This window comes from Tachyglossus aculeatus, chromosome 14, assembly GCF_015852505.1.
Source record: "Tachyglossus aculeatus isolate mTacAcu1 chromosome 14, mTacAcu1.pri, whole genome shotgun sequence".
In the NCBI taxonomy this organism is placed as follows: Eukaryota; Metazoa; Chordata; class Mammalia; order Monotremata; family Tachyglossidae; genus Tachyglossus; species Tachyglossus aculeatus.
Window position 1 is genome coordinate 1,942,123 of NC_052079.1, and position 25,097 is coordinate 1,967,219.

A 25,097-nucleotide genomic window follows, 5' to 3' on the forward strand; every position below is an offset into this window, starting at 1 on the left:
CCAGTGAGGGAGGATGGAAGGGGGTGGAAAATTCCTCATTTTATCCTTAGAAGGGGCTCTGGTGGTGCGGGGGTGGAGGGGGGTGAGAGGAAATTCCACTCCATCGCATGAAGTTCCAAAAACACCACCGCCAGCAGAATCTCCGTGCCCTTCAGAGGGGAGCGCCAAGACAATCTCCGGTTCCAAACCGCCCCGCGCCGGGCTGAGGCGGCTCCTTGGCCCTCCCACCCAGGGCACCCGGGGGCAAGGAGAGCGTGCCCTCACGTGCCTTCTAAATCAGAAAGACACGGACCTAAGGGCCAGACAAAACCCGCCAGGAACATACGTCGCCAGGGGAGCGGAGGTGAAAATCAAAACGGAGGACCCCTTCGACAAGATCGCTACAGAAAACGCCTCAGGTCTGGGTCGGTGCCAATGCTTCTGTCGCCGGAGAGCAGGCAACATCGCCGACACATCCGAGGGACTCCCGGTCCCCCATCCCCCGGAGGGAGGATGATCCGAAGGGAAATCCGGCGACCGTGGACGGGCCGGGGGACGGCGGGGAATGGGGGCACAGGAAGCCTCAGTCGATGGGGCCCTGGAAAATGAGTTTGATGCAGTTGTGTTCGGCGGCCAGCTGCGTGGCACAGAAGGGGCAGGCGGCGTGGAACGCGTGGGTGCCGTGAGGCAGGGGGATCTGGGACCAGTATCTGGCCGACTTCTCCGAGCACACGTGGCCGCAGGGGGCAAAGGCATGGGTGGGAGGCCCGGCGTCGACGTAGAAGCCGGCCTCGCAGCCCAGCCAGAGGGGCACGTAAGGGCCCACCGTCCGGCACATGGGGCACTCGCGCTCGTTGGCTTCCGCGTCGCCGCGGTGGCCCCAGTTGTGGTGGCCATGAACGTGGCCACAGGTGAGGTACGCCCAGGGCTGCTTCTCCTCCACCACCTCCTTCCGGCTGATGCTGGGGAAAGCCAGGGTGCTGAGCCCCACGGGGCACTGGGGGCGGGCGGCGTTGATCTCCCGGCGCAGGGCCTCGATGTGCTTCTGCGTCGGGGTGTGGAGCAGCCCGTCGGCCGTCCGCCAGAGGAGGGTGGCCCCGCACAGGTCCACCAGGGAGCCGTCCTGAAGGACGTTGGTCTCGCTCTCGACCTGCACGAGGGGACGGCGGAGACGGGACGTCAGCTCCTCCGGGACGGGGGTCGTGCTCGCGAACCCTCTAGACCGTCACCTCGTTGCGGGCGGGGAACGTGTCTGTTCGGTTGGACTCTCCCAAGCACTCAATAGTGTTCCGCACTTGGGGTAGACACTACATAAACAGGATGGACACAGTCCCTGTCCCACAGAGGGATCACAGTCTTAATCCCCATTTTACAGATGAGGTAACTGACGCACAGAGAAGTCGAGCGACTGGCCAAAGGTCACCCGGTAGACAAGTGGCGGAGCTGGGGTTAGATATGTAATATGTAATGTAATATTACAATATCACCTTGTAACCTCCCCAGCGCTTAGAACAGTGCTTGGCACATATTAAGTGCTTAATAAATGCCATCATTATTATTAGTATGTAATATGTACATATTTACCATTTCTTTTGTTAATGATGTGCATTTAGCTTTAATTCTATTTCTTCTGACAATTTTGACACCTGTCTCCGTGTTTTGTTTTGTTGTCTGTCTTCCCCTTCTAGACTGTGAGCCCGTTGTTGGGTAGGGATCGTCTCTATATGTTCCCGACTTGGACTTCCTAAGCGCTTAGTCCAGTGCTCTGCACACAGTAAGCGGTCAATACATACGATTGAATGAATGAATGAATGAACAGACCCATGCTCTTTCTACTGGGCCATGCTGCTTCTCCTCCTGTTCCCCCTTCTCTTCCCCGTCTTCCTTCTCCTTCCCCCGCCCCCCCCGATCCCCAACTTACAGAAGCAGCGTGGCTCAGTGGAAAGAGCCCGAGTTTAGGAGTCAGAGGTCATGGGTTCTAATCCCAGCTCCACCACTTGTCAGCTGTGTGACTTTGGGCAACTCACTTGACTTCTCTGTGCCTCAGTGACCTCATCTGTAAAATGGGGATTAAGACTGTGAGCCCCATGTGGGACAACCTGATTACCTTGTATCCCCCCCAGCGCTTAGAACAGTGCTTGGCACATAGTAAGCGCTTAACAAATGCCATCATCATCATCATGATTATTATTATTATTAGAGGGTAAACCTTTTCCACAGATGATAGGGCTTTCCAGAGGGAAGCAGCTTGGCCTAGTGGACGGAGCCCGAGACTGGGAGTCAGAAGGACCTGGGTTCTAATCCCGCCTCACCACTTGTCTTCTCTGAAACCTTTGGCAAGCCACTTCACTTCTCCGGGCCTCGGTTCCCTCCTCTGCACAAATAGGGATGAAGACTATGAGACCCACGGTGGACACGGACTGTGTCCGCCCTGAAAACTTTATAGCTACCCCAGAGCTTAGAACAGTGCCTGGCACATAGTAAGCGCTTCACATTAAGAGTGTGAGCCCCACTTGGGACAGGGATTGTGTCCAAACCGATTTGCTTGTACCCATCCCAGTGCTTAGAACAGTGCCTGGCACACAGTAAGCCCATTAACAAATACCGTTATTATTATTATTAATAATAATAACAAATTCCATTAAAGAAAAGAAAAAGAAAAAAGGGGGGGGATCTGCACCTACCAGCTTTCCCCTCTGCTGTGCGGATCTCGTCTCTCGCAGCGTGTAGACGTCTCCGCACACCGAAATCTCCCTCCAGACTCCGGGTTTGGACTCTTCGGTGAAGCCGCCCCTGGGGTGCATCACCAGAACGCCGTTTGTGGTCAACCCGTCCATATGGCCATCGGGGTTCTTCCACTTGGCGGCCTTTTCCTAGACAACACGCCACAGTCCGGGGGAGAAAGTCGGGCTTTTATTTTCACGGACTCGACAGGGAGATGCCTTTTTTTGGGTGGGGTGGGCATTTCAGGGTTCTTGGAAATCATCTGCTGCTCTTTTTCTCATTCCTCTGCTTTGAGGGAAGACCATCAGTAAGCGAGCTGGTCATATACGCTCTTTGGGGAAGCAGCGTGGCTCAGTGGAAAGAGCCCGGGCTTTGGAGTCGGAGGTCGTGGGTTCGTATCCCACTCCGCCACTTGTCAGCTGTGTGACTTTGGGCAAGTCACTTCACTTCTCTGTGCCTCGGTTCCCTCATCTGTAAAATGGGGGTGAACACTGTGAGCCCCATGTGGGACAACCTGATCACCTTGTAACCTCCCCAGTGCTTCGAACAGTGCTTTGCACATAGTAAGCGCTTAATAAATGCCATCATTATTATTATTACTATTATTATTTGGAGTCAGAGGTCATGGTTTCAAATCTCGGCGCCGCCACATGTCAGCTGTGTGACTTTGGGCAAGTCACATCACTTCTCTGGGCCTCAGTTATCTCATCTGTAAAACGGGGATTAAGACTGTGAGCCTCACGTGGGACAACCTGATCACCTTGTAAACTCCCCAGTGCTTAGAACAGTGCTTTGCACATAGTAAGCGCTTAATGAATGCCATTATTATTATTATTATACGCTACAGAATCTGGCAATGTTTGAGAGGAATGGCCTCTCTCCTGACTGGCAGGAGTTTCTCAGGCAGAAACTCCTCACCCTGGGCTTCAAGGCTGTCCATCAGCTCGCCCCCTCCTACCTCACCTCCCTTCTGTCCTTCTCCAGCCCAGCCCGCACCCTCCGCTCCTCCGCCGCTAATCTCCTCACCGTCCCTCGTTCTCGCCTGTCCTACCATCGACCCCCGGCCCACGTCATCCCCCGGGCCTGGAATGCCCTCCCTCTGCCCATCCGCCAAGCTAGCTCTCTTCCTCCCTTCAAGGCCCTACTGAGAGCTCCCCTCCTCCAGGAGGCCTTCCCAGACTGAGCCCCTTCCTTCCTCTCCCCCTCGTGCCCCTCTCCATCCCCCCCATCTTACCTCCTTCCCTTCCCCACAGCACCTGTATATATGTATATATGTTTGTACATATTTATTACTCTATTTATGTATTTATTTATCTTACTTGTACATATCTATTCTATTTATTTTATTTTGTTAGTATGTTTGGTTTTGTTCTCTGTCTCCCCCTTCTAGACTGTGAGCCCACTGTTGGGTAGGGACTGTCTCTATATGTTGCCAACTTGGACTTCCCAAGCGCTTAGTCCAGTGCTCTGCACACACTAAGCGTTCAATAAATACGATTGATTGATTGATTGATTGATTGATTCCTTCCCTTCTTGTAGGGCAAAGTCCAGAAACTCTAGGCCTACCTCCGGAAACCCGAGGTGAGGCGGCAGCGTGGCTCAATGGAAAGAGCACAGGCTTTGGAGTCAGAGGCCAGGGGTTCAAATCCTGGCTCTGCCAATTGCCAGCTGTGTGTCTTTGGGCAAGTCACTTCACTTCTCTGTGCCTCAGTGACCTCATCTGTAAAATGGGGATTAAGACTGTGAGCCCCACATGGGACAACCTGATCACTTTGTAACCTCCCCAGCGCTTAGAACAGTGCTTTGCACATAGGAAGCGCTTAATAAGTACCATCATCATTATTATTATTATTTTTAACATCAGCTCCCCAAACCGACCACGGGAAGAAACCCAGCCCAGGCCCAGGGGCCATGACCAGACCCTCGGCTGAGGAGCCGGGTTTTCTCTGGTGGGCGCTCACCCCGAGGAAGATGTTTTTGGAGGAGTCGAAGCCGGCGGCGAAGATGCGGGCCGTGTAGGGGGCATTGCGGTCGCAGACGATCCGGCACGCGAATCGCGAGATGGTGCTCTGCGTGATCTGGGTGTCGTCGTCGTCGTCGTTCTGGCCGCCGGACAGCGTGTCCGTCACGACGAAGTCGATGGGACTCTCCGTGGACCTTCCAACCTGCGAGCAGAGGACGCCGTCACGCGCCCGCACTCCCGGCCCCCCGAAACCTTGCGGTGTTCCGAACGGCAGCAATAATGATGATGATGATGATGCTATTTGTTAAGCACTTACTATATAATAAATGGGACCCACCTTTCAGGAAGCAATACCATTTCATTGCAGTCGAAACTTGCTACCCATTCTCCCAAATCCGGAAAGCATCGTGTGCCTTCTGGGGAATCATTTGCTTGGGAAATGTATATATGTACATATGTTTGTACATATTTATTACTCTATTTATTTTACTTTATTTTTATTTTATTTTATTTATTTATTTTATTTTATTTTATTTATTTTATTTTATTTATTTATTTTATTTTATTTTATTTATTTTTATTTTAATAGAGGATCTATTTATCTATTCTATTTATTTTATTTTGTTAATATGTTTGGTTTTGTTCTCTGTCTCCCCCTTCTAGACTGTGAGCCCACTGTTGGGTAGGGACTGTCTCTATATGTTGCCAACTTGGACTTCCCAAGCGCTTAGTACAGTGCTCTACACACAGTAAGCACTCAATAAATACGATTGATTGATTGATTGATTATAATAATAATGATGGCGTTTATTAAGCGCTTCCTATGTGCCGCTGGGGAGGTCACTCGCGGGGGGCTCACAGTCTTCATCCCCATTTTACAGATGAGGGAACTGAGGCATAGAGAAGTGAAGTGACTTGCCCAAAGTCACACAGCTGACAACTGGTAGAGCCGGGATTTGAACCCATGACCTCTGACTCCAAAGTCCGGGCTCTTTTCCACTGAGCCACGCTGCTTCTCTATCAAGCACTGTTCTAAGCATTGGGGTAGAGACAGGTTTATCAGGTTGGACATAGTCCCTGTCCCATATGAGGCTCACCGTCTTAATCCCCATTTTACAGATGGGGTAACTGAGGCCCAGAGAAGTGAACTGAGGACCAGAGAGGCTCCTCTTCCCCTCCTCATAGTCCCCACTCCCTCCCTCTGCTCTAACCCCTCTCCACCCCACAGCACTTGGGTCTATATGTACATATTTATAATTCTATTAATTTTATTAAAGCTCATCAATCGTATTTATTGAGCGCTTACTATGCGCAGAGCACTGTACTAAGTGCTTGGGAAGTACAAATTGGCAACATATAGAGACAGTCCCTACCCAACAGTGGGCTCACAGTCTAAAAGGGGGAGACAGAGAACAAAACCAAACATACTAACAAAATAAAATAAATAGAATAGATATGTACAAACAGACACATTCCCTGCCCACAATGAGCTCACAGTCCAGAAGGCCGCACAATACATTGATTCCCAAATAGCTACAACAAATTTAGGACTCAGAGGGCAAATGAAAACTTTGGTTCACCTACTCCACAGAGTTCTTTATTAAAAATAAGGGTTTTTTTTTCCAAGAACTCTTTCTGCTGGAGCAGAATCCATCTCTAGATGGAATTTTCCATAGCAGCCATTTTGTTTAAACTGTATTTAAGGGGCACTTAACTATTGTTTAGGATTTTGTTATATTACCTCATTGATTTTTAGCCATAAACAAAGACGCCCTGTCAGATGAGCTATAGTTCTGCTTTTTTCTCAGAGGATCTTGGCTCCCCATTCAATCGTATTTATTGAGCGCTTACTGTGTGCAGAGCACTGTACTAAGCGCTTGGGAAGTCCAAGTTGGCAACATATAGAGACGGTCCCTACCCAACAGTGGGCTCACAGTCTAGAGGACTCTCTATTTAGGAGTGATACTAAGCTCGCGAGCCAGAGAGACGGGATTTTGGGATGGTATCCAAAAGAAAAAGAAGAATCCTAGAAACATAATATCGATCGGAATACGAATGCATCGCAAGTGTTTTCCTCCCTGGGATAAGCAGATTGGAGTAGCGTGGGCCGCGCCGGGAGAGTAATCAGCAACGACAATAATGATCGTATTTGTTAGGCGTTTACTATGTGCCCGGCAAGAGGTTTAGAAGTCAGGTCTCTTGACTCTCATTCATTCAATCGTATTTATTGAGCGCTTCCTGTGTGCAGAGCACTGTACTAAGCGCTTGGGAAGTGCAAATTGGCAACCCATAGAGTCGGTCCCTACCCAACAGTGGGCTCACAGTCTAGACTGCTTCGCGATTCATGGTCAAGGGCAGAACCAAGACACCTTGAAGAGGCCTGCTACTCACCTGATTTTCACAAGCAAACATACCTGAAACATATCTGTGTCTTTGTCATGGATATATTCCACCACCACGGTCTGGTTTCTTGACAAAGTGTAAGAGATACTGTGCTGACCCTTACAGCTGACGGCCTGCGGAGGAAAGGACAGGAAAAATTCGCCATTTTCAAATCCCCTTCGACTCTACTGCTGCTTCAGTGTTGTTAGCAGTGTAATACTAATAATGATAATTATGGTATTTGTTAAGCGCTTACTATGTGCGAAGCACCGTTCTAAGCACTGGGGAGGTTACAAGGTGATCAGGTTGCCCCACGGGGGGGCTCACAGTCTTAATTCCTATTTTTACAGATGAGGGAACTGAGGCACAGAGAAGTGAAGTGGCTTGCCCAAGCTCACACAGAAGACAAGGGGCGGAGTCAGGATTAGGGAGAGACCTGGTGGAGTGGGGTTCCTTGACAGAAGAAATCAGTGAGGCCTAGAGAAAAAAGCCCAAGACTGGGAGTCGGAGGATATGGGTTCTAATAAGTACCTTCTGTGTGCCCTTGGACAAGTCACTTCACTTCTCCGAGCCTCAGTTACCTCACCCGCAAAATGGGAATTCAATCCTTGTTCTTCCTCCAACTTAAAGACTGTGAGCCCCATGTGGGACCGGATTATCTTGCATCTACTCTAGCGCTTAGTACAGTGCTTGGGGCTTATCAAATACCAAAATTATTATTATTCATATTCATTCAATCATATTTATTGAGCGCTTGCTGTGTGCACAGCACTGGACTAAGCACTTGGGAAGTACAAGTTGGCAACATTCATTCATTCATTCAATCGTATTTATTGAGCGCTTACTGTGTGCAGAGCACTGTACTAAGCGCTTGGGAAGTACAAGTTGGCGACATAGTGAGACGGTCCCTACCCAACAGTGGGCTCACAGTCTAGAAGGGGGAGACAGACGACAAAACAAAACATATTAACAAAATGACAACCGTCAGACAACATATAGAGACGGTCCCTACCCAACAGCGGGCTCACAGTCTAGAAGTCTATTATTATTGTTAAATCACCAGGGAGGGTCCAAGTGTCCACTTTACTTCCAGTGAAGCTGTATTTATGCAACAATGCACAGTTCTGGGTAATTCTGCTAAACGGGGTGTCCCATTCTCGATTCAGGGACCAAGCTTCCACTGTAAAGTTCCGATGAGAAGATTGTTTCTGATTAGCCTCCCGTCTCTCCTTCTCCAGCTCAGCCCGCACCCTCCGCTCCTCCGCCACCGTTCACCTCCTCACTGGGCCTCGTTCTCTCCTGTCAATCAATCAATCAATTGTATTTATTGAGCGCTTACTGTGTGCAGAGCACTGGACTAAGCGCTTGGGAAGTACAAGTTGGCAAAATATAGAGACGGTTCCTACCCAACAGCGGGCTCATGTCTCGCTGTCGACCCCCAGCCCATGTCCTCTCCCTGGCCCGGAATGCCCTCCCTCCGCACATCCGCCAAGCTAGCTCTCTTCCTCCCTTCAAAGCCCTACTGAGAGCTCACCTCCTCCGGGAGGCCTTCCACTGAGCCCCCTTTTTACTCTCCTCCTCCCCACCTCCCCCCGCCCTACCTCCTTCCCATCCCCACAGCACTTGTATATATCTGTACAGATTTATGACTCTATTTAATTTATCTGTACATACTTACTATTCTATTTATTCTGTTAATGATGTGCATATGGCTATAATTCTATTTATTCCGACGATTTTGACACCTGTCTACATGTTTTGTTGTCTGTCTCCCCCTTCTAGACTGTGAGCCCGTTGTTGGGTAGGGACCGTCTCGATATGTTGCCGACTTCTAGACTGTGAGCCCACTGCTGGGTAGGGACCGTCTCTATGTGTTGCCAACTTGTACTTCCCAAGCGCTTAGTACAGTGCTCTGCACACAGTAAGCGCTCAATAAATATGATTGATTGATTGATTGATTGACTTGTACTTCCCAAGTGTTTAGTCCAGTGCTCTGCACACAGTAAGCGCTCAATAATTACGATTGAATGAATGAATGAACAAAATTCCGAGTCGGGAGACAGTCCTTCGGAAGCTAATCATACCCGAAACGTGCCACCTTCCAGATTTGTTCATTTGGGCTTGGGATGCACACTGGCTATCACCGTAAATCTACCAGGGATAATCCGATCGTGACAAATATTAGTTTCCCCAAACCGTGGCTTTTAACATCAACATAAAAAAGACAATTGTGCAATAATTCTCCGACATCAGACATAAATTGCCTCGGGGAAGAGGAGAGGGCTTCGCGGTGACTATAAAATATGCATGAGTTGTTTTTCAAAGAAACAAATTTAGCCGAAGGAATGCGGAATCTATTTTGCGTGTTGATGTTCTTGGGAATTTTCTGTCTTTTTCCAGGAATAACGTTTCCATCACGCACTTGGAACGTGGCTGCCTCGGAGGAGACCCCAAGTGCTGACTCTAATATTTTCCTAATAATAACGGTCTGTTTTATGTGCTTCCTTGATGCCAAGCACTGTGCTAAAAGCTGGGGTGGATACCAGACAGGGATAATTGAGCAGTGCGCCCTACGGACTGAATCCTGGCTTGGGAGTCAGAAGGACCTGGGTTCTAATCCCGGCTCCACCACGTATCAGCTGTGTGACCTCGGGCAAGTCACTTCACTTCTCTGGGCCTCGGTTCCCTCACCTATATCGTGGGGATTAAGACCGTGCCCCTTATGTAGGGCAGGTACTGTGTCCAATCTAATTAGCCTGAGAAGCAGCGTGGCTCAGTGGCAAGAGCCCGGGCTTTGGAGTCAGAGGTCATGGGTTCGAATCCCAGCTCTGCCAATTGTCAGCTGTGTGACTTTGGGCAAGTCACTTCACTTCTCTGTGCCTCAGTTCCCTCATCTGTAAAATGGGGATGAAGACTGGGAGCCCCCCATGGGACAACCTGATCACCTTGTAACCTCCCCATCACTTAGAACAGTGCTCTGCACATAGTAAGCGCTTAATAAATGCCATCATTATTATTATTAGCTACTTAGAACAGTGTTTGACATATAGTAAGCGCTTAACAAATACCATCATCATCACGTGGACTGTGTCCTACCAGATTAGCTTGTATCTATCCCAGTGCTTGGCACATAGTAAGTGCTTAACATCCACCATTACAAAAAATACATATACCAACACTAATGATAATCTAGTGCCTCGCTGTCTGAGGGAAAAGATTTCCTCTTGGTGCCTGGAAACGAGTGAGGCTTGTTGAGTAGCAACAGGTCAATTTTTTAAATTGACTCCAATATAACAGAGCGGGTAGACACAGTCTCTGCTTCTCAGTGCCCTTTCCTGACCCCCCCCTTACTACACACCTCAAAAAAAGAGTCTAAGGCCGGACGCTGGGAATCAAATTGTCTAAACTTTGTTCAAGAGAACACTCCTTCATAGCAGGAGCCACAGTATAAATGTTTTGTAGCTAAGCCCTGATTTTCAGCCTATTTCCCCAGCCTCCCTCCCAAAGACGCACTTTAAAAATCTCAGATCCCAGATAAACCCTTCCTTACTCGGCGACTCAGTCGCCACGGAATCAATTATCCCACACCGCTGGGGAAGGGACACATTTTTCTGCCGTAGCTATTGTTTAAACAGCTGCCCACCTTTTAAAGTTTAAATAAACCAAAGATGCACTAAGCAGAATTTAGTAGAGGATAAAACCTCTCTTGCCAACGGGTTTGAGAATGGGAGTGGATTTCACCGGCAGGCTGCGGTGGCAGCCAGCCTAAATGAACAGAAATAGAATTCGCACTTCTCGTTTCTTTCCCAAGAGAAATGTGGGTGCAAACATTTCGGCTCTCCCTGAAACTCTATTCGTTCTCCATCTTCTTGCACCAAACATATGGACACTGGCGAAATTCCTCCTATATGACCACATTCCCAATCAGGCTTCCACCTTTTTTCTGGCAATTCTAAGCTTGGACTGTAAGCTCACTGTGGGCAGAGAATGTGCTTGTTATATTTTCCTCTCCCAAGAGCTTGGTACAGTGCTCTGCACGCAGTAAGCTCTCCGTTCATTCATTCATTCGTATTTATTGAGCGCTTACTGCGTGCAGAACACTGTACTAAGCGCTTGGGAGTACAAGTTGGCAACATATAAAGATGGTCCCTACCCAACAACAGGCTCTAGAAGGGGGAGACAGACAATAAAACAAAACGTGGACAGATGTCAAGTCGTCAGAACAAATAGAATTAAAACTAGATGCACAAAATACTAAATACTATTGACTGATTGGCAGGGTAATGGTATTTCTGAAGACCCTCCCACAAAAGCCTTGTCTTTGTCCAGCCTCCTTTCCTCCCCTCCACGTACACAAGAGCAAATGGATTGGAAAATCTGTAACTCCCAGGGTACAGTTGCTGCTCTCAGAAAAATCTTTATTAAGGGCTCCCTGGGGGGGCATTTGGAGAAGCTAAGCTCTTCCCACTCTTCCTCTGGGATTTCAAGGCTCCGTTTTCCCTCCCTAGATAATAATCCTAATAATAACTGTGGTATTTGTGATGTGCTCGGCCCTGCATTAAGCGCTTAGGTAGATACGAGAAAATCGGTTTGGACACAGGCTCTGTCCCACGTGGGGCTCGCAGTCTTCATCCCCGTTTTACAGATGAGGGGGCTGAGATCCAGGGAAGTGAAGTGACTTGTCCAAGGTCACATAGGAGACAAGCAGCAGAGCCGGGATTAGAACCCAGGTTCTTCTGACTCCCATCCATTATACCACACTGCCTCTCTATAGAAATAAATCTAGATAAAGTCCGCCATCACCTTGGCTTCACTGCCCAGGGTTTCTTACTTTTCTCCGAAGGAGAATGATACTTCTCCCACTCTCTTGTGTGTTGCCCCTTGCGCTTGGATTTGCACGCTTATTCACCCCTTCCTCAGACCCTCAGTTCTTATGTCCACATCCCTCATTTATTTATATCAATGTCTGTCTCCCTTTCTAGACTGTAAGCTCGTTTTGCGCAGGGAACATGCCTAGGAGGTCATAGGGTCTAAACCCGGCTCTGCCATTTGCCTGCTGTGTGACTTTGGGCAAGTCACTTCACTTCCCTGTGCCTCGGTAACCTCATCTGTAAAATGGGGATTGCGACTGTGAGACCCTGTACTCCCAGTGCTTTGTACAGTGCCTGGCACATAGTAAGTGCTTAACAAATGCCATCATTATTATTATTATTACCACCAAGTTATAGTGTACCCTCCGAAGAATGGGACAACGTGATGATCTTGTATCTCCTCCATTCATTCATTAATTCAGTTGTATTTATTGAGCGTTTACTGTGTGCAGAGCACTGCACTAAGCGCTTGGGAAGTACCAGCTGGCAACATATAGAGTCGGTCCCTACCCACCAACGGGCTCACAGTCTAGAAGGGGGAGACAGACAACAAATTGAAACATGTGGACGTGTCAAGTTATCAGAATAAACAGAAGTAAAGCTAGATGCACATCATTAACAGTGCTTTGCACATAGTAAGCGCTTAATAAATGCCATCATTATTATTATCATTAAGAAAATAAATAGAATAGTAAATATGTACAAGTAAAATAAATAGAGTAATAAAACTGTACAAACATATATACAGGGGCTGTGGGGAGGGGAAGGAGGTAGGGTGGAGGGGATGGGGAGGGGGAGAGGAAGGAGGGCTTTGCACATAGTAAATGCTTAACAAATACCATCATTATTACTATTATTATTACCACTAAGTTAGTTATAGTGTACCCTCCCGAAAATGGGACAACCTGATGACCTTGTATTTCCCCCAGTGCTTAGAACAGTGCTTTGCACATAGTAAGTGCTTAACAAATACCACCATTATTATTATTATTACCACCAAGTTAGTTATAGTGGACCCTCCCAACAACTGACTTAGGGATGAAGCTTGGGCTGGGAGTCAGAGGGCCCTGGGTTCTAATCCCAGCTCTGCCACTTGTCTGCTGGGTGACACTGGGCAAGTCACTTCACTTCTCTGGGCCGGGATTTGAACCCCTGACCTCTGACTCCAAAGCCCGTGCTCTTTCCACTGAGCCACGCTGCTTCTGTTTGATTGATTGCTGGCAAACACGGGCTCTTGTCAGTTCCAAAACCCAGATGATTAGACCCTCAAAATGGGGTTGAGGTTTAGCCTAAGTAGGTGGGAGAAAGGGTACTGAATCCCCATTTTACAAATGAGGGAACTGAGGCACGGAAAAGTGAAATGACCTGCACTAAGGTCACACAGCAGCTCAGCGGCAGAGGCAGGATTAGAACCCAGGACCTCGGACTCCTGTCTCCTTCCACTAGGCCTTGTCACTTCACAACTCAGCTAGGATTGTGCGCAAAAGAGGCGTCTGACTGATAATCCAAAGTATCACTAGCCGGAATCCACCAGGATTTATCCCAATCTCATCATGAGAGAGAAGTTTCTTTTACAAAAAGCAACAGCAGTTAAACGTAAACTCCAAATTAGAGGGTCTTTGGCGTTAACGAGCTGTTAGCCCACCTACGTGAGCACAAATTTCACATCTTCGAGATAAATGGAATCCCACTCTTTCCATGCTGAACTTTCATTTGTTTAAAATAGCTGCTCGTGTTAGGGATGCACGTCTTCAGCAGCGATTGTGAAAGGTCACTTCTCTGCTTTTCCAGTAGATTTTCCCTCCTAATGAAAACCTCGCTAGGAAGATGAGGTGAGTATTATTTTGTCTCGAGGCAGCGAGAATATAAGCTTGTAAAGAAACACCGGTACATAATCCACGGGGTTAGGAAACATCAAAAGAGAAGCTAAAGTTTTTTCTTCAAGAACTCGAACACCAAATGGTAAGAAAAACTGACATGCTCATGCATGATGGCATGCTCATCTTTGAAGATAACCCAGGAAAGAGACCTCAAAGGATTCATTTTTCACCGAATCATCTGCTCCTAATTGGCTTTCAAAAAGGAAAAGTGGGCCAGAAAATTCCACCACGCCTCCAACCGAAAAAAAATTAAAAATGGGCATTCTCATTCCTTGGGCTGCCTGGTGTTTTTTTGTTTTGTTTTGTTTTGTTTTTTTGGCAAAATAGAAGGAATGAGCTGAGCGGTGAGAATCTGCTGGTTCACAAGCCACTGGGTTCAAATCCCAACTTTGCCAATTGTCAGCTGTGTGACTTTGGGTAAGTCACTTCATTTCTCTGGGCCTCAATTACCTCATCTGTAAAATGGGGATTAAGACCGTGAGCCCCTCGTGGGACAACTTGGTCACCTTGTATCCTCCCAGCACTTAGAACAGTGCTTTGCACATAGTAAGCACTTAACAAATGCCATTATTATTATTATTTACTGTGGTTATGCAATTGGTCCATGAATACTATTTACTGAACACCTGCTGTGTGCAAAGAACTGCCCTAAGCGCCTGGGAGAGTACAATAGAGATAGAAGACAAGATTCCTCCCCTCAAGGAGCTTACAAGCTTTTCGGGGAGACGGGCATTAAAATAGATTATTAGTCAGGGGAAGCAATTGAAAATAAAGTCACCCAGCAGACCAGTGGCAGAGTGGGGATTAGAATAATAATGATAATAATTGTGGTATCTGCTAAGCGCTTACAGTATGCCCGGCCCTGTGCTAAGCTCTGGGGTAGATACAAGGTATTTGGGTTGGACACAGTCCCTGTCCCACATGGGGCTCACAGTCTTAATCCCCATCATACAGATGAGGGAATAATAATAATAATAATAATAATATTTGTTAAGCACTTACTACTACTACTAATAATAATGATGGCAGTTATTAAGTGCTTATTATGTGCAAAGCACTGTTCTAAGCGCTGGGGAGGTTACAAGGTGATCAGGTTGTCCCGCCGGGGGCTCACAGTCTTAATCACCATTTTACAGATGAGGTAAGCCAAGCACTCACTATTCTAAGCTCTGGAGTAGATAGAAGGTAATCACGTTGTCCCACATGGGGCTCACAGTCTCAATCCCCATTTTACATATATATTATATATATATTCATTGTCATATTTATTGAGCGCTTACTGTGTGCAGAGCACTGGACTTAGTGTTTGGGAAGTATAAATCAGCCACATATATATATATGTATTATACATATAGTCATTCATTCAATCGTATTTATTGAGCGCTTACTGTGTGCAGAGCACTGGGCTGAGCGCTTGGAAAGTACAAATCAGCTACATATATATGTATTATATCTATATATATTCATTCAATCGTATTTATTGAGCGCTTACTGTGTGCAGAGCACTGGACTGAGCACTTGGAAAGTACAAATCAGCTACATATATATGTATTATATCTATATATATATTCATTCAATCGTATTTATTGAGCACTTACTGTGTGCAGAGCACTGGACTGAGAGCTTGGAAAGTACAAATCAGCTACTTATATATGTATTATATCTATATATATATTCATTCAATCATATTTACTGAGCGCTTACTGTGTGCAGAGTGCTGGATTGAGTGCTTGGAAAGTACAAATCAGCTATATATATATAGCTGATATATATGTACGTATATAGACATATGTATTATGTCTATATATTGAGCACTTACTGTGTGCAGAGCACTGGACTTAAGCGCTTGGAAAGTACAAATCAGCTACTTATGTATTATATCTCTATATATGTCTATATATATTCATTCAATCGTACTTATTGAGCGCTTACTGTGTGCAGAGCACTGTACTAAGTGCTTGGGAAGTCCAAGTTGGCACCATCTAAACTCCTTGTGGGCAGGGGTCACATCTAGACTGTGAGCCCGCTGCTGGGTAGGGACCGTCTCTATGTGTTGCCGACTTGTACTTCCCAAGCGCTTAGTACAGTGCTCTGCCCACAGTAAGCGCTCAATACAGCGCTCTGCACACAGTAAGCGCTCAATAAATACAATCGATTGATCGATCTACCAGCTCTGTTGCAGTGTACCCTCCCGAGCGTTTTGTACGGGGCTCTCCACAAAGCAAGTGAGTGCTCAGTACATGCCAGAGATCAATCGATAACCATCGATAGATAAGGAGTATGGCATGGGGTTAGGGCAGGGGCCTGGGAGTCACGAGGTTTACTGCCAATTGTCTGCTGCATAGGGTTGGGGCACGGGCCTGGGAGTCACAAGGTTTGCTGCCACTTGTCTGCTGCATAAGCGCTTAGTACAGTGCTCTGCACACAGTAAGCGCTCAATAAATACGATTGATTGATTGATTAGGGCACGGGCCTGGGAGTCAGGAGGTTTGCTACCATTTGTCTGCTGCATAGGGTTAGGGGACGGGCCTGGGAGTCAGGAGGTTTGCTGCCATTTGTCTGTTGCATAAGAGCTTAGTACAGTGCTCTGCACACAGTAAGCGCTCAATAGATGCGATTCATTGATTGATTAGGGCACGGGCTTGGGAGTCAGGAGGTTTGCTGCCATTTGTCTGCTGCATAAGCGCTTAGTACAGTGCTTTGCACACAGTAAGCACTCAATAAATACGATTGATTGATTGATTAGGGCACGGGCCTGGGAGTCAGGAGGTTTGCTGCCATTTGTCTGCTGCATAGGGTTAGGGCACGGGCCTTCGAGTCACGAGGTTTGCTGCCATTTGTCTGCTGCATAAGCGCTTAGTACAGTGCTCTGCACACAGTAAGCACTCAATAAATACGATTGATTGATTGATTGATTAGGACACGGGCCTGGGAGTCAGGAGGTTTGCTGCCATTTGTCTGCTGCATAGGGTTAGGGCACGGGCCTGGGAGTCACAAGGTTTGCTGACATTTGTCTGCTGCATAAGCGCTTAATACAGTGCTCTGCACACAGTAAGCGCTCAATAAATACGATTGATTGATTGATTAGGGCACAGGCCTGGGAGTCAGGAGGTTTGCTGCCATTTGTCTGCTGCATAGGGTTAGGACACGGGCCTGGGAGTCACAAGCTTTGCTGCCATTTGTCTGCTGCATAGGGTTGGGGCATGGGCCTGGGAGTCACAAGGTTTGCTGCCATTTGTCTGCTGTATAAGCGCATAGTACAGTGCTCTGCACACAGTAAGCGCTCAATAAATACGATTGATTGATTAGGGCACAGGCCTGGGAGTCAAAAGGTTTGCTGACATTTGTCTGCTGCATAAGCGCTTAATACAGTGCTCTGCACACAGTAAGCGCTCAATAAATACGATTGATTGATTGATTAGGGCACAGGCCTGGGAGTCAGGAGGTTTGCTGCCATTTGTCTGCTGCATAGGGTTAGGGCATGGGCCTGGGAGTCACAGGCTTTGCTGCCATTTGCCTGCTGCATAAGCACTTAGTACAGTGCTCTGCACACAATAAGCACTCAATAAATGCGATTGATTGATTGATTAGGGCACTGGCCTGGAAGTCAGGAGGTTTGCTGCCATTTGTCTGCTGCATAGGGTTGGGGCACGGGCCTGGGAGTCACAAGGTTTGCTACCATTTGTCTGCTGCATAGGGTTAGGGCACGGGCCTGGGAGTCATAAGGTTTGCTGCCATTTGTCTGCTGCATAAGCACTTACTACAGTGCTCTGCACACAGTAAGCACTCAATAAATATGATTAATTGATTGATTAGGCCAGGGGCCTGGGAGTCAGGAGGTTTGCTGCCATTTGTCTGCTGCATAGGATTAGGGCACGGGCCTGGGAGTCACAAGCTTTGCTGCCATTTGTCTGCTGCATAGGGTTAGGGCATGGGCCTGGGAGTCACAAGGTTTGCTGCCATTTGTCTGCTGCATAAGCGCTAAGTACAGTGCTCTGCACACAGTAAGCACTCAATAAATACGATTGATTGATTAGGGCATGGGCCTGGGAGTCAGGAGGTTTGCTGCCATTTGTCTGCTGCATAGGGTTAGGGCACGGGCCTGGGAGTCACAAGGTTTACTGCCATTAGTCTGCTGCATAGGGTTAGGGCACGGGCCTTCGAGTCACGAGGTTTGCTGCCATTTGTCTGCTGCATAAGCACTTAGTACAGTGCTCTGCACACAGTAAGCGCTCAATAAATACGATTGATTGATTGATTAGGGCACGGGCCTGGGAGTCAGGAGGTTTGCTGCCATTTGTCTGCTGCATAGGATTAGGGCACAGGCCTGGGAGTCACAAGTTTTGCTGCCATTTGTCTGCTGCATAGGGTTAGGTCATGGGCCTGGGAGTCACAAGGTTTGCTGCCATTTGTCTGCTGCATAAGCGCTTAGTACAGTACTCTGCACACAGCAAGCGCTCAATAAATACAATTGATTCATTAGGGCACGGGCCTGGGAGTCAGGAGGTTTGCTGCCATTTGTCTGCTGCATAGGGTTAGGGCACGGGCTTGGGAGTCACAAGGTTTGCTGCCATTTGTCTGCTGCATAGGTCTAAGGCACGGGCCTGGGATTCACAAGCTTTGCTGCCATTTGTCTGCTGCATAGGGTTAGGGAACGGGCCTGGGAGTCACAAGGTTTGCTGCCATTTGTCCGCTGCATAAGCGCTTAGTACAGTGCTCTGCACAGAGTAAGCATTCAATAAATACGGTTGATTGATTGATTGATTAGGGCACGGGCCTGGGAGTCAGGAGGTTTGCTGCCATTTGTCTGCTGAATAGGGTTGGGGCACGGGCCTGGTAGTCACAAGCTTTGCTGCCATTTGTCTGTTGCATAGGGTTAGGGCACGGGCCTGGGAGTCAGGAGGTTTGCTGCCATTTGTCTGCTGCATAAGCGCTTAGTACAGTGCTTTGCACACAGTAAGCACTCGATAAATACGATTGATTGATTGATTAGGGCACAGGCCTGGGAGTCAGGAGGTTTGCTGCCATTTGTCTGCTGCATGGGGTTAGGGGAAGGGCCTGGGAGTCACAACGTTTGCTACCATTTGTCTGCTGCAAAAGCACTTAGTACAGTGCTCTGCACACAGTAAGCGCTCAATAAATACGATTGATTGATTGATTAGGGCACGGGCCTGGGAGTCAAGAGGTTTGCTGCCATTTGTCTGCTGCACAGGGCTGGGGCACGGGCCTGGGAGTCACAAGCTTTGCTGCCATTTGTCTTCTGCTGCATAGGGTTAGGGCACGGGCCTGGGAGTCACAAGGTTTGCTGCCATTTGTCTGCTGCATAAGCGCTTAGTACAGTGCTCTGCACACAGTAAGCGCTCAATAAATACGATTGATTGATTGATTAGGGCACGGGCTTGGGAGTCAGGAGGTTTGCTGCCATTTGTCTGCTGCATAAGCGCTTAGTACAGTGCTCTGCACACAGTAAGCAGGCAATAAATACGATTGATTGATTGATTAGGTCACGGGCCTGGGAGTCAGGAGGTTTGCTGCCATTTGTCTGCTGCATAGGGTTAGGGCACGGGCCTGGGAGTCACAAGCTTTGCGGCCATTTGTCTGCTGCATGGGGTTAGGGGACGGGCCTGGGAGTCACAAGGTTTGCTACCATTTGTCTGCTGCAGAAGCACTTAGTACAGTGCTCTGCACACAGTAAGCGCTCAATAAATACGATTGATTGATTGATTAGGGCACGGGCCTGGGAGTCAAGAGGTTTGCTGTCATTTGTCTGCTGCATAGGGTTGGGGCACGGGCCTGGGAGTCACAAGCTTTGCTGACATTTGTCTGCTGCATAGGGTTAGGGTACGGGCCTGGGAGTCACAAGGTTTGCTGCCATTTGTCTGCTGTATAAGCACATAGTACAGTGCTCTGCACACAGTAAGCGCTCAATAAATATGATCGATTGATTAGGGCACGGGCCTGGGAGTCAGGAGGTTTGCTGCCATTTGTCTGCTGCATTGGGTTAGGGCACGGGCCTGGGAGTCACGAGCTTTCCTGCCATTTACCTGCTGCATAGGGTTAGGGCACGGGCCTGAGAGTCACAAGGTTTGCTGCCATTTGTCTGCTGCATAAGTGCTTAATACAGTGCTCTGCACACAGTAAGCGCTCAATAAATATGATTGATTGATTGATTAGGGCACGGGCCTGGGAGTCAGGAGGTTTGCTGCCATTTGTCTGCTGCATAGGGTTAGGGCACGGGCCTGGGAGTCACAAGCTTTGCTGCCATTTGTCTGCTGCATAGGGTTAGGGCACGGGCCTGGGAGTCACAAGTTTTGCTGCCATTTGTCTGCTGCATAAGCGCTTACTACAGTGCTCTGCACACAGTAAGCGCTCAATAAATATGATTGATTGATTGATTAGGGCAGGGGCCTGGGAGTCAGGAGGTTTGCTGCCATTTGTCTGCTGCATAGGGTTAGGGCACGGGCCTGGGAGTCACAAGCTTTGCTGCCATTTGTCTGCTGCATAAGCGCTTAGTACAGTGCTCTGCACACAGTAAGCGCTCAATAAATACGATTGTTTGATTGATTAGGGCACGGGACTGGGAGTCAGGAGGTTTGCTGCCATTTGTCTGCTGCATAGGGTTGAGGCAGGGGCCTGGGAGTCACAAGGTTTGCTGCCATTTGTCCCCTGCATAGGGATCCTCCCAGCTAGATCTCTTCCTCCCTTCAAGGCCCTACTGAGAGCTCACCTCCTCCAGGAGGCCTACCCAGACTGAGCCCCTTCCTTCCTCTCCCCTTCGTCCCCCTCTCCATCCCCGCATCTTACCTCCTTCTCTTCCCCACAGCACCTGTATATATGTATATATGTTTGTACATATTTATTACTCTATTTATTTATTTTAGCTGTACATATCTATTCTATTTATTTTATTTTGTTAGTATGTTTGGTTTTGTTCTCTGTCTCCCCCTTTTAGACTGTGAGCCCACTGTTGGGTAGGGACTGTCTCTATATGTTGCCAACTTGTACTTCCCAAGCGCTTAGTACAGTGCTCTGCACACAGTAAGCGCTCAATAAATACGATTGATTAATTGATTGATTAATTTACGGATGAGGTAACTGTGGCACTGAGAAGTTAAGCGGCTTGCCCGAGATCACACAGCGACAAGTGGTGGAGCTGGGATTAGAACCCATGTCTTCTGACTCTCGAGCCTGTGCTCTTTCCACTAAGCCACGCTACGTCTCAGAAATAATAATTATGTTATTTGTTAAGCACTAACTATGTGTAAAGCACTGTTCTAAATGCTGGGGTAGCTACAAGCTACAGTTCATGTCCCACATGGGGTTTACAGTCTCAATCCCCATTTTACAGATGAGGGAATTGAGGCACAGAGAAGTGAAGTGACTTGCCCATGGTCACACAGCAGACAAGCAGAGGAGCGGGAATTAGAACCCAGTTCCTCCGACGTCCCTGGCTCATTAAACTAGGCATGCTGTCTCTCTTTTTGCAAGATTCTCCGCCCCCTTAATGACTCCGTGGCTCTAGGCTGTTGAGATTAATTCGGTTTATATCTAGCACCAGTATCACAGCCCATTAAATGCCTTTATGGACGATCAATTGTCTGCAATAAACCCAGCCCCGAGGAGGTCGAGACGGATTTAAAAGCAAAATAGTAAAATGTCTTGAGATTGAACTGAGCTTCATTGATGAGCAAGTTGTGAAATAATTCAAGCTATTTTCACTTATATCCTTACCCACAATATCACTGTGAACTCAATTCATTTTCATTCCAGTTACTCTGTCTACAGATTGTCTTATCCTCTAGAGTAGAAGCCCCTTGTGGGCAGGGAAGCAGTGTTTGACACACAATGAGTGCTTAGGAAATACCATTAAAACAAAACAAAATCCTCATTTTCCAGGTGAGGTAAAACTTGTTCTCTAAACACTTGTAATAGCAATAATAATCATAATTACGATATTGTTAAGCACTTACTAAGCATCACGCACTGTTTTAAGCGGCAATTGCAGTATTTATTAATCCATCAATTGTATTTATTGAGCGCTTACTCCGTGCAGAGCACCTGGCAGAGTATGATAGAATTAGACATGTCCCCTACTCATAATGAGCACCCTATGGAAAAGGCCTGTATCTGGCCCGATTGACTTGTATCTACCTCAGCGTTGAGAAATCTGCTTGACACAGAGTAGGCGCTTAATGAATACCATAAAAAAAAAAAATCGTCACCTCTGGTGATGAGAGAAATTAAAGCCAGCAATAGATTGTGCTTGTATAATCGTTGTTTCAGTGAAAAAAAAACCAAAACAAAACCCTTGTTTCCTGAAAAGAAAACGAGATTGAACACTGGATCCAGCCCCATAGAGAAATGAGTAACGTAAATAGTGGTAGTTATGATAGAGTTTATTGAGCACTCCCCTGTGTTAAATGCTTGGCGAGTGCGAAGCGAAGAAGTGAAAAGAGATTTTTGAATCTTTCCCAACCGGCTGGTTGTCTGTATCCTTCACACAAAAACATCCAGGCCCTTAAAACCTCGCCTTACACTTGGACTTTAAAAAGACCGGCAAATTCGTCGAAGATGATTTGCCGTCAAATTGCGTGTGCCCTGATCCCTGTGTGACTCTTGGGGACTCGGCCCGTATTTTGGGAGAACAAATACGTCCTCTACGTTTAACGCCAACAGGACTGAAGAAAAACTAGTGTGCAGCTGAACAAAAATGGGGGAACAGATCGGAGGAAGCAGAGTTGCAACGTGGCGTAGAACGTAGAGCACGAGCTTGGGAGTCAGAATAATAATAAGAAGAATAATGACGGCATTTGTTCCGTGCTTACTATGTGCCAGACACTGTACTAAGCGCTGGGGTGGATACAACCAAATCGAGTTGGACACGGTTCCTGTCCTACATGGGGCTCACAGTCTCAATCTCCATTTTACAGATGTGGGAACTGAGGCACAGAGAAATGAAACTGGGTTCTAATCCTGGCTCCGCCACTTGTCCACTGGGTGATCTTGGGCAAGCCACTTCATGTCTCAGGGCCTCGGTGACCTCATCTGAAAAATGGGCGTTAATACCGGGCGTCCATGTGAGACACAGACAGTGTCCAGCCTGATTTCATCAGCGTCGGGAAGCGCTTAAAAAATACCGTAAGAAAATCGCACGCCTTAATTACGACTGTTGTAACAACCAGACACCGGTCAAAGTCTGGGAGGTGAAATGTCAGGAGATGACTTACGTGACAGAGATGGAAAAGAGACTTCGGGACGGGCAGGAGAATCGTTTAGTAAGAGGCTGAGAATTCAGAATATCTTTAACTTCCATATATAGCTGCCAAACATTGCCTCCTAAAAATATTTACGACGAGAATCTACACTAGAACTAATTGATTCTTTGATATACTGTGCGCGCCGAGCTCCAAACCAGCAGGAAGTCAAATTAATGCAGGCAGATAGAATGGCAATTGAGATCAAATGCAAGATGGAGAGAGATGTAAAAATCTTTAATCTCTTCTTTTAAATCAAACACAGTAAATGAAACCCCCCTGAAAAATGTAATCTTCTGAAAGTCAATATAACTGCAGGAGGCTTTCGGAGTCAGTAGATTTGGTTAATATTACCGTAATTATAACGGACTCACTGGAGCTGTTTTTCAGAGAGGAATGACCTAAGTCTAAATGATCAGCTCTCAGGACACGGCAGATTTCTGGATACGTTCCCCAAGATACCAGATTGTTTTCTTTGCCTCCAGAAATGCACTAAGCAGAGATAAATAAACTCGAATTTTTTTTAAAAAAAAACACACTCTAATGTCAATTCACAAATGATTCGTGTTCTCAATATTTTATACTGTATATGTTCCTAGAGGAAATTTTAGCTGCCAGCATCCAACTGTAGTGTTTGATGGAAAAAAATACTGGAATTTAATCGGTGCTCAAGAGGGCCATTATCATCATTATTATATCATTATTATCATCATATTTTTAAGTGCTTAAGTGGTACTTCCCATAACTAAGCGGCATGGCTTAGTGGAAAGAGCATGGGCTTGAGAGTCCGAGGACGTGGGTTCTAATTCCGCCCCTGCCACTTGTCTGCTGTGTAACCTTGGGCAAGTCACTTAACTTCTCTGTGCCTCAGTTATCTCATCTGTAAAATGGGGCCCCATGTGGGACAACCTGATTATTCTGTATCTACCCTAGTGCTTAGAACAGTGCCTGGCACATAGTAAGTGCTTAACAAATACCGTAACAATAATAATTACATTATAGTAATTTAATATTAATTTTAATATTTATAATAGTTAATTTAATATTATATTAATATTATATTCGTTATATTATTATTATTATTATTATTATTATTATCATTGGCATTTAATGATCTAAAATGACTTCTGCCACGATAGCTATTATTAGAGAAGCAGCGTGGCTCAGTGGAAAGAGCGCAGGTTTGGGAGGGTCAAGGGTTATGGGTTCTAATCCCGGCTCCGCCACCTGTCAGCTGTGTGACCTTGGGCAAGTCACTTCACTTCTCTGTGCCTCAGTTACCTCATCTGGAAAATGAGGATTAATGACTGTGAGCCCAGCATGGAACAACCTGATTACCTTGTATCTCCCCCAGCGCTTAGAACAGTGCTCGGCATACAGTAAGCGCTTAACAAATACCAAAATTATTATTATTATTATTACTTATCTTATCCTCTGCAACATGATCTGTTTTGACGTGGTTTGAAGGAGAAAGATGATGACCATCCAAGTCTTGTGCCTGAATTAAAGACTCACTCTTCTAAGGTTTCGTTTTGTTCTCTGTCTCCCCCTTCTAGACTGTGAGCCCACTGTTGGGTCGGGACCGTCTCTATATGTTGCCAACTTGTGCTTCCCAAGCGCTTAGTACAGTGCTTTGCACACAGTAAGCGCTCAATAAATACGATTGAATGAGTGAATAAATGAATGACAAAGTTACTTAACCTGTGGAATGAGTCGTACAGTGAAATGCAGAATTAAAAGACTACAGACTCATCTCTGTAGTGACCATGAACCTCTCCTTCCTGGGGGCAGGGAACGTGTCTAAAAATCAGTTATATTGTCCTCTCCCAAGCGCGTAGCACAGTGCTCTGCACGTAGAAAGCGCTCAGTAAATACCACTGATTGATTGATATCGACTGACCAAAAGCCCCTGAAAAATATCAACCACAGCTTTTGCAAACAATCAATCAGCTTACGGTGCGCTGGGCACTGTACTAAGTGCGTGGGAGAGTACAATATAATAGACACATTGATGATGATGATGGTATTTAAGCGCTTACTATGC

The 25,097-nt window shown here is 46.9% G+C and overlaps 1 protein-coding gene across 1 annotated transcript in view; it reads right to left on the reverse strand.

Annotated features, from left to right (window-relative positions):
• Window positions 1-471: 471 nt before the first annotated feature.
• Window positions 472-25,097, reverse strand: part of PELI2 (pellino E3 ubiquitin protein ligase family member 2) — a 73,685-nt gene continuing 49,059 nt past the window's right edge. The window contains exons 3-6 of the mRNA XM_038756411.1: window positions 7,081-7,182; window positions 4,665-4,868; window positions 2,664-2,852; window positions 472-1,129 (exon numbers count right to left, since the gene is read on the reverse strand). Coding sequence (XP_038612339.1) covers window positions 563-1,129; window positions 2,664-2,852; window positions 4,665-4,868; window positions 7,081-7,182 — 1,062 coding nt within the window. The 3' untranslated portion in view covers window positions 472-562. The remainder of the gene's footprint in view (window positions 1,130-2,663; window positions 2,853-4,664; window positions 4,869-7,080; window positions 7,183-25,097) is intronic.